Genomic DNA, 10,168 nt, shown 5'->3' with positions numbered 1-10,168 from the left:
AAGAATTTTAAAAAATATATATTTGTTAAAGAAGATATAAAGCAACTTTCTATTAATACATATTATATTTTTGGAAAAATATCTTTACATTTATATTAATTATAACTTTNCAAGTTGACGTTTTAACCGCCTCGGCTATCTGGCCGCCTTTCCATCTCTTCGTTAATTATTTCGCAAGGGAAATAGTCCTCTTTGCAAAACCCACAATGATTGATTTGATGAAACAAGGCAACGTAACACAAATGCGAAAATGTCAAGAGAGCGCCTTCCAAGAGGATTACTATGTAAAACTTAATCCTATTTAGGTGTATACAAGTGAAGAAAACCCGAAAAACTTTAAGTGGCCAGTCGGCTTGTGGCCGTTTAGTGGTTTTATTCATGCGGGCGGATGGCCGAGCGGTCAAGGTGGTAGCATAGCGCTCTGGGGGACCCGGGTTCGAATCCGAACGGGCGAAAAATCACCAGGAATTTTTCGGGGTGGTCTGTTCGGATATGTCAAACCCCGCCCCTCACCACCCGGCATCCCCATTGTGGGCCTGGCCGAACCCATAATGAGTTTGAAAAAAGAGGCCCTCTTAGTGCCCACGGGGCGGAAAGAGTTTTAAAAAAAGTGGTTTTATTCAACAGGCTACAATGGAACACCTATGTAGATCAACTGTCTCGATCTCCCACAGTAGTAAGCTGCGAGGTAGGAGAGGAGGAATAAAAATACATGTGAACGGGCGGATGGCTGAGCGATTAAGGTGGCAACTAACCGCTCTGGACCCGATATCAAATCGACTCGAAAATTCTCGGGCATCTTTTGAGGGTGGTCCGCTCCGGATATTTCTGACCCTCACTACTCGGCCTCCTCATTGCGGATGTAATGGCTTTGTAAAAAAAAAAAAAAACAGGCCTTCTTAGCGGCTAGGGCGAAAAGAATTTTAAAATATATATATTTGTTAAAGAAGATATAAAGCAACTTTCTATTAATACATATTATATTTTTGGAAAAATATCTTTACATTTATATTAATTATAACTTTAACTTAAAAATAAACGAAGATAAAATTATCTACGTCAACGTAACTTTCATTCAAGTTGACAGCCGTGTTTATTTATCTTAAATTTACGAAGCCTCATTTCTATTGGTTATATAACGTTGACTTTTGNTATATATTTGTTAAAGAAGATATAAAGCAACTTTCTATTAATACATATTATATTTTTGGAAAAATATCTTTACATTTATATTAATTATAACTTTAACTTAAAAATAAACGAAGATAAAATTATCGACGTCAACGTAACTTTCATTCAAGTTGACAGCCGTGTTTATTTATCTTAAATTTACGAAGCCTCATTTCTATTGGTTATATAACGTTGACTTTTGAATCTATTCACCAATCGTATTAACTAAAACATTTCAGTATTAAAATCACGTTAGGGTAGCTTAGTTTGAGCTCTGTAATACACGTCACCTCCATTTTGCCTTCCAAGGGAGAAGATGGCACCTAAGCTGGATCAGAAGGAAATATTGAGTCGTGCAGAAGATGTTGCAGACGAAGTAAGTTCGTATTTTTATTAAAATTAATTAACTGAATCGTTTCTGTATCGAACTAAACCATATTTTCCTCAATTTGAATAGTTTTAGTGTTGTAAAGTAATTGAAATGCATCTCGTATGAGAAGAATGTCAAAATTTATAAAAAAAGGGATGAAAAAATTTAAATGTAAGATTAATTATTTGATTTTTAATTTATGCAGAAACGATTTATTTCTCTAAAATAATCAATTTCGTTAAAATAATCAATTTCACATTTGAAATTAATATAAAACATGTGTAGACTTACACAAGCATGTTGTATACTGATGAATGCACTTTGTTCTCTTAAAAAAAATTAATAAAAGATCATCAAAATCTATTCTGTTTACTAATGATTTTGTTAACAAATCTTAATTGTCTTTATTTATTTTTGCAGTAAATTAAAGTGCTTCTCTAAATTCACACATGTAAACACTTAATTAAAGCAAACAAAAAAAAAAAGTGTTCATAAACATCATTAAAATGAAGCAGAATTGATTAAATCATGCATCATATTATATATCAAATTAAAATAATTAAAAAAAAAAGTGTTCATAATTTGATTTATAATTCATAATTCAAGCTTACTCTAATAACAATATACTGACATAAATATAAAATCAATAACTAACCTGTTGATATGATCTTAATTCTGCATTTATTTGCACAGGAACTTTAAAATTTTCAAGTTTTTTTGAATCCATTAATTGTTCCAAAAAACGTCGTTCTTCTGCTTTTCTCTGTATTAATTCAGGACTAAGATCTGGTGGATCTTTCATTCCTCCCTGAAATAGAAATTACAGACATTATATTTTAACTGTTAATTTGTAAAAAAATACAGAAATGACAAATATACGAATTATGCTGTCTATATTTAATAACAANAATTTATTGGTGTAAAAAACAATAATTAGTATAAAATAAATTTATTAAAAAGTTTTTTTTAATATTTAACTACACAGGAAATAAATTAAAACACCTGTTAAAAATTGGTTTTATTTATTTATCTTTGTTAAATTTTTAATAAAGTTAAAATGTATATATAATGAAGTTTGGAACAATTTTTTCTCTTCATTACTCATGCATATTATATATGCAAGTTATTTTCTATATTTAATTTAGATCGGAATTCATATTTTTATTGAAAAACTCTAGAAAATATTCTGATTCTATAATATATGACAATAACCATACTCAATATTATAATAGGTCATCATTGCATATTTTTCTTCAGCTATAAATGCTTCAGGTATTATCTAGATTGAAGATGGAATTGTATAAGATAATCAAATGCAATGAAATATAATTTATTTCCTATACAAAATAAAGAACCAAATATTTTAGTAAATAAACTGTAGACCTTAATATTTGATATCTATTTAGAGATCTTAAGGCAAATATATACTGTATATTCTATCTTCTTCGAGTTGATGTGTGATTTATGTTATTAGGGCTTACACTTTAAATGTGTATTGATTAAGTTTAAGTAGCTAGTAATTCTTATTATTGTACAAATTGAATTTTAATATATATTTTATTATTATTATTGCACTTTACTGAAATAAAAGATGAAAATACTAGAATTGTTAAATGTGCTTCTAGTAGTAGATAACACAATATATTCTGATAAGCGCTTGCTAATAGTTTTCTCTCTCATTCATGCCAGGAAGTCAATAACTCCGAAAGCTTCTAAATTTTCTAAAATAAGTATTAAATCATATCAAATGGAATTTTTTCATAAAACTGAAGGAAATGACCATAAATATTTTAGTGTATTGATTTTGTTTTGACATGTGGAAGAATAATATGAATTATGAATGAAAAAAAAATTGAATTGTCAGTTTTTAAATTCTATTAAATTTTAGTGATTTTTATGAGAATTTTATATCAAACATGTTATTTTTATTGAAATAATTTAAAATTTTATACAAATTAAAATTATTAATATATTGCTACTGACATATGTAGAAAAAAAATTGCCCTCAGTAGACTGTTTAAGTATATGTTAAAAAGTGTAATAACTCAAGATATAATAAAATCAATGTCTTTGTTTTGAAAAATATTAATTCTTTTGTTTTCCTCGTAGAACTGTGAATTTCTTGGAATCTTTAGTTTAAACTGTGGAACATCTTATTATATGATAATAGAAGATAAGAATTTGGGTCAAAAGTGATGGTTTTGGATAAACGGAACTAAATTCTAGTTATGTACCTATTAGTTATGGTACAAATGATGAGCCATCTTTCCTGAAAACAATTCATTTAAGATAGAGTAAAACTAAATGATTAAACAAAAAATACATTGTTTTTGGGTTTCTTTATCAAGAACAAAATCTTTCTGATGACATTTGTGTTTTGGCACCAAAATACAATGTTGTTTCTATTGTAGCTGAGTTGACATATAATATAACATAGTTTGATCATGTCAACCTAAAACGACATGAAACATAACTGTAACTCTGTGACGGATATGTTAAAGTACAACAATTTCTGTTACTATATATTTTATTCATACAATATTATACAAAATTTAATACATCAGCTGACTCAACTTTCTCTTCCTTTATGTAAATATGAGATGAGATTATGTTCTTAGAAATTTAATATTTTTAATTGAAAACATCTTCAAAAATTTAATTTTTAATATCTTTAACTCCTTTGGAACTCTTAACTTTGAGTCTTGCCTGAATTTAAAAGCCAGGTAGATGCTGAAAATATTTGGGAACATTTATTTATATTCATTTTTTATGTTGTTATTTATTCACTTTATTTAACACAATATACGCACAATATTTTTTGTAATATGTATGTAAGCAAAAAGTATCAAATCACAAGATGCCAAGAAGAATCTATAAGGATAAAGAGCTTATAAAAAAACCATAAAAACAAAGAAAGATAGCATATCTTGGCCACCTTCAAGCAAGCAATAATTAATAGAAATGTTGAAGACAAGAGGAGAGCATAGGATGAAGACTACCTGGATGGACAACATTTTGAGCTGGGCTGGGTTTTCTAGAGACCTCTTATTGCAAATGAGATATATATACATAGATATTTACTTTAATGTTATACTATGCATTTCCCTTGGAATATAATAACTATTACATTGTAATGAAATTTAAATTTTACTACAATGTAATAGTGTAATAGTTTCACAATGTGCTTAAATTTAAGATATGAAAAATTTCATTATGTGATGTTTTAGATGCAACTGTTGTGATCTTATACACTTAAGAGGAAGGCCAGATGACCGAGCAGTCAAGGTGGCAGCCCTACTGCTCTGGGGTGGGGCTGGATGGGTTGAAAAATCCCCAGGAATTTTTTGGGGGTAGTCCATTTGGATATGTTGTCCTTTACCACCTGGCCACCCATTGTGGTCCTTGTCGAATCCATAATGGGCTTGCTAAAAGAGGCTCTCTTAGTGCCCACAGGGTGGAAAGAGTTTANATAAAGTTAAAATGTATATATAATGAAGTTTGGAACAATTTTTTCTCTTCATTACTCATGCATATTATATATGCAAGTTATTTTCTATATTTAATTTAGATCGGAATTCATATTTTTATTGAAAAACTCTAGAAAATATTCTGATTCTATAATATATGACAATAACCATACTCAATATTATAATAGGTCATCATTGCATATTTTTCTTCAGCTATAAATGCTTCAGGTATTATCTAGATTGAAGATGGAATTGTATAAGATAATCAAATGCAATGAAATATAATTTATTTCCTATACAAAATAAAGAACCAAATATTTTAGTAAATAAACTGTAGACCTTAATATTTGATATCTATTTAGAGATCTTAAGGCAAATATATACTGTATATTCTATCTTCTTCGAGTTGATGTGTGATTTATGTTATTAGGGCTTACACTTTAAATGTGTATTGATTAAGTTTAAGTAGCTAGTAATTCTTATTATTGTACAAATTGAATTTTAATATATATTTTATTATTATTATTGCACTTTACTGAAATAAAAGATGAAAATACTAGAATTGTTAAATGTGCTTCTAGTAGTAGATAACACAATATATTCTGATAAGCGCTTGCTAATAGTTTTCTCTCTCATTCATGCCAGGAAGTCAATAACTCCGAAAGCTTCTAAATTTTCTAAAATAAGTATTAAATCATATCAAATGGAATTTTTTCATAAAACTGAAGGAAATGACCATAAATATTTTAGTGTATTGATTTTGTTTTGACATGTGGAAGAATAATATGAATTATGAATGAAAAAAAAATTGAATTGTCAGTTTTTAAATTCTATTAAATTTTAGTGATTTTTATGAGAATTTTATATCAAACATGTTATTTTTATTGAAATAATTTAAAATTTTATACAAATTAAAATTATTAATATATTGCTACTGACATATGTAGAAAAAAAATTGCCCTCAGTAGACTGTTTAAGTATATGTTAAAAAGTGTAATAACTCAAGATATAATAAAATCAATGTCTTTGTTTTGAAAAATATTAATTCTTTTGTTTTCCTCGTAGAACTGTGAATTTCTTGGAATCTTTAGTTTAAACTGTGGAACATCTTATTATATGATAATAGAAGATAAGAATTTGGGTCAAAAGTGATGGTTTTGGATAAACGGAACTAAATTCTAGTTATGTACCTATTAGTTATGGTACAAATGATGAGCCATCTTTCCTGAAAACAATTCATTTAAGATAGAGTAAAAGTAAATGATTAAACAAAAAATACATTGTTTTTGGGTTTCTTTATCAAGAACAAAATCTTTCTGATGACATTTGTGTTTTGGCACCAAAATACAATGTTGTTTCTATTGTAGCTGAGTTGACATATAATATAACATAGTTTGATCATGTCAACCTAAAACGACATGAAACATAACTGTAACTCTGTGACGGATATGTTAAAGTACAACAATTTCTGTTACTATATATTTTATTCATACAATATTATACAAAATTTAATACATCAGCTGACTCAACTTTCTCTTCCTTTATGTAAATATGAGATGAGATTATGTTCTTAGAAATTTAATATTTTTAATTGAAAACATCTTCAAAAATTTAATTTTTAATATCTTTAACTCCTTTGGAACTCTTAACTTTGAGTCTTGCCTGAATTTAAAAGCCAGGTAGATGCTGAAAATATTTGGGAACATTTATTTATATTCATTTTTTATGTTGTTATTTATTCACTTTATTTAACACAATATACGCACAATATTTTTTGTAATATGTATGTAAGCAAAAAGTATCAAATCACAAGATGCCAAGAAGAATCTATAAGGATAAAGAGCTTATAAAAAAACCATAAAAACAAAGAAAGATAGCATATCTTGGCCACCTTCAAGCAAGCAATAATTAATAGAAATGTTGAAGACAAGAGGAGAGCATAGGATGAAGACTACCTGGATGGACAACATTTTGAGCTGGGCTGGGTTTTCTAGAGACCTCTTATTGCAAATGAGATATATATACATAGATATTTACTTTAATGTTATACTATGCATTTCCCTTGGAATATAATAACTATTACATTGTAATGAAATTTAAATTTTACTACAATGTAATAGTGTAATAGTTTCACAATGTGCTTAAATTTAAGATATGAAAAATTTCATTATGTGATGTTTTAGATGCAACTGTTGTGATCTTATACACTTAAGAGGAAGGCCAGATGACCGAGCAGTCAAGGTGGCAGCCCTACTGCTCTGGGGTGGGGCTGGATGGGCTGAAAAATCCCCAGGAATTTTTTGGGGGTAGTCCATTTGGATATGTTGTCCTTTACCACCTGGCCACCCATTGTGGTCCTTGTCGAATCCATAATGGGCTTGCTAAAAGAGGCTCTCTTAGTGCCCACAGGGTGGAAAGAGTTTAAAAAATATATATATTATATACACTTAAGAGGTATAGTTTTTTAAAAATTAAAAAATAATAGTAATTAAAAAATAAAAATTTTTAAAAAATAATTCAAATTATACAGGTACTACAGTAAGCTATATTCTAGGAATTTTCAAACAACTACCAGATTATATCGGCTATCATATTGTGATTATTTTAATTTAATTACTAAATAATTTGTTACTAGAGGGAGGCGTTAGGCGTCATATCTTATTAGATTTAATAATTATAATTAAATTAAATAATTTAGAAAATTGTGTTTGTAGATGATGGTTTATATTATAAGAATTAATATTTTCTAAAGTTTTGTCATTTTAAAATTTTTATAAAAAATTTTAAAATGACAAAACTTTAAATTATACTTGATAGACTTCATTGTAGGCCACTGCTGGAAGCTTGTTTTTAACTATCTTTATATCTGATCTTTTGTCAAAATTACCTTACAGTTAATTTATGTAATGCATTCACTTGTGTTAATAAAAATTGTTAGAAAACAGTAGTTAGTTTTCTATCAAAGATTTGTATTAACGATTTTCAGGGTCAAGATTGCATAATTTAGTGTGTTAAGGCGTAATAAGCAATTAGAATCTCTAAATTATAATAACTTGAATTAATTTACTAAACAAAGTTAGATAAATTTATTTACAAAAGCAAATTAATGTTCTAAATGATTTTCAAATCAAACAAAATACGACGTATTTGCTGTATAAGAGTGGAGCAGAATATCAGAGTGATTTAACAGAACAAAGCTAAAAGAAATCTGTGATTTTTTTTTTTTTTTGTTGAAGATTGTTTGAAAAAGTTGAAAATATTTTTGATGTAAAAAAAGAAACTAAATTTAGCACAGAGTAGCCAAACCCAGCATCACTGTGTATACTCTCTGATATGCAAATACTAACATGTGTTTGCATGCATTTAAAGGGGTGAGTAGGTGTCTTAAATTTTAACCTCTATTTTCTGAGTACAGTACAAATGGTCTGTTAAAACCAGATGTTTTAATTGCTGTACAATAGGAGGTTAAACCAGTCTTTTCTTACTAGAAGAAAATCTATGTCAAAGTTACAACATTTCTCTGTTTCGGGTGTTTGAGCAATGGAACAGCTTTTTCCTTGAAGAAGGCCTCTAAATGTGGCTGAAAATATTTTTAATTCAGGATAAACATTGTTGGAGTGAGTAAGGAAGGTGTTTTTTGTGTGTCAGTGTCTGTTGAAAAGTTCTAGTATATTAATCGACTATATGGAACATTTATTACAGTACCACTTTTTACTGTTTATTTTGAAAAGTAAAAAGCAATCATTGTTGGAAATAGGGTTATTTCATGGTGGTTATGTAGGTAATTTACAGTTTGGTTTAACAAATTCTGGTAAAAATTTTTGTTTCCCTTATGACACAAAAATTAACAGTGACAATGCCTTTTTATCAGGGCAATCTATGCTGCGTTTTTTCATTTTTCAAGATGATTCAAAATTTTTATCTTTGATTCTGTAGAAATAGTCTCTGTTAAACATGATTGTTTACTTGCATTAAGCATAATATAGGACTGGAATTTACTTTGTAACAAACAAATTATTCCAGTACAGTTTTTAAGAAAAATTTTTGATACCCATCTAGAATAATTAATAACCAATTAAATAAAAGTCAAAATAAGTTAATTAGTGATATTATTCTTTAAAAGTACTCAAGTATACATTCTGAATATTGTTAGTTTAAACACAATCATGTAAGTCTAGTCAAATTTAATGTAAGAAGTGTTTTTGACCATATTTTAATGTTTGTTCCATAAGCGCAATGTAGCGTAATAACGATCACTTGGCACTATTCACTTCTTTATTTCACTTTTCGTTGATACGTGTTTACACACGTTTCGCTCCTCATTTGCCCTCCTCAGTCAACTAAAATATATAAAAACCATTTTTACACACAATAACCCGACATGTAAATCCAAAAAATACAGATATACAAATAGCACATGATGTACCTTAAAAACATAAATGTCATCCTTAGGTGTATATTACCACAAGCTTATAGAACAAATAAAAAGAACGACACTGTTTCAAAATATGGTAGGGGAAAAAAGAAAACATATTTGAATGGTCGTCATCAGGTAATGAATGCATTTGTTGATAGAATAAAAAATGTTTTTTGAATTAAATTTATCCTTGCTGGAATTACATGGCAGTGTTTTTTCTCCAGTTTTGTTTACTTTCATATTAAGTTTTGATTGATATCAAAGTAGAGTTTTAAAAATATGTAGCATATTTTTAATAGATTGATATCTTAACTTATTATAATGTACATGGAATACATGTATCAAGTTTTGAAGTGTATGGAATGTAAATTGTAACATTTGATATAGTCAGTTCAATATAAAACCACAGTATCACAGAATTAAGAAAGTACTGTTCAGAAATGAAAAACCTAAATATTTAGATGTGGAAAATTAAATACTTGTAGACAGGGTAACACTTATGATTCCATGCACGGAAGTGCTATATGCAACCTGTTGCAGTAATGATATAGTGCGTCTATTTCTCTCTGTATCATTGTTGCAGTAATTAAATGAATATAATATATATTTTTAAAAATTATATCCTTTTTTATAAGAATTATATTCAGTTTATTATTTTCTTAAACTTTTTGCCAGTTGATGGCACTATGTGTAAAGCCAGCGAATGGAACGTAGGTAGAAATGAATTAATTTATAGAAATTGAA

General features: G+C 28.1%; 1 protein-coding gene across 1 annotated transcript in view; it reads left to right on the top strand.

Annotated features, from left to right (window-relative positions):
• Nucleotides 1-1,391: 1,391 nt before the first annotated feature.
• Nucleotides 1,392-10,168, top strand: part of LOC111618539 (surfeit locus protein 4 homolog) — a 34,172-nt gene continuing 25,395 nt past the window's right edge. Inside the window, exon 1 of the mRNA XM_023360091.1 lies at nucleotides 1,392-1,546. Coding sequence (XP_023215859.1) covers nucleotides 1,487-1,546 — 60 coding nt within the window. The 5' untranslated portion in view covers nucleotides 1,392-1,486. The remainder of the gene's footprint in view (nucleotides 1,547-10,168) is intronic.

Source organism: Centruroides sculpturatus, unplaced genomic scaffold (genome assembly GCF_000671375.1).
Source record: "Centruroides sculpturatus isolate CEXI.00-Female unplaced genomic scaffold, Cexi_2.0 scaffold156, whole genome shotgun sequence".
NCBI classification, from domain to species: Eukaryota; Metazoa; Arthropoda; class Arachnida; order Scorpiones; family Buthidae; genus Centruroides; species Centruroides sculpturatus.
Note: the sequence above shows the minus strand (reverse complement) of the source record. Positions and strands in the feature narration are given on the sequence as shown.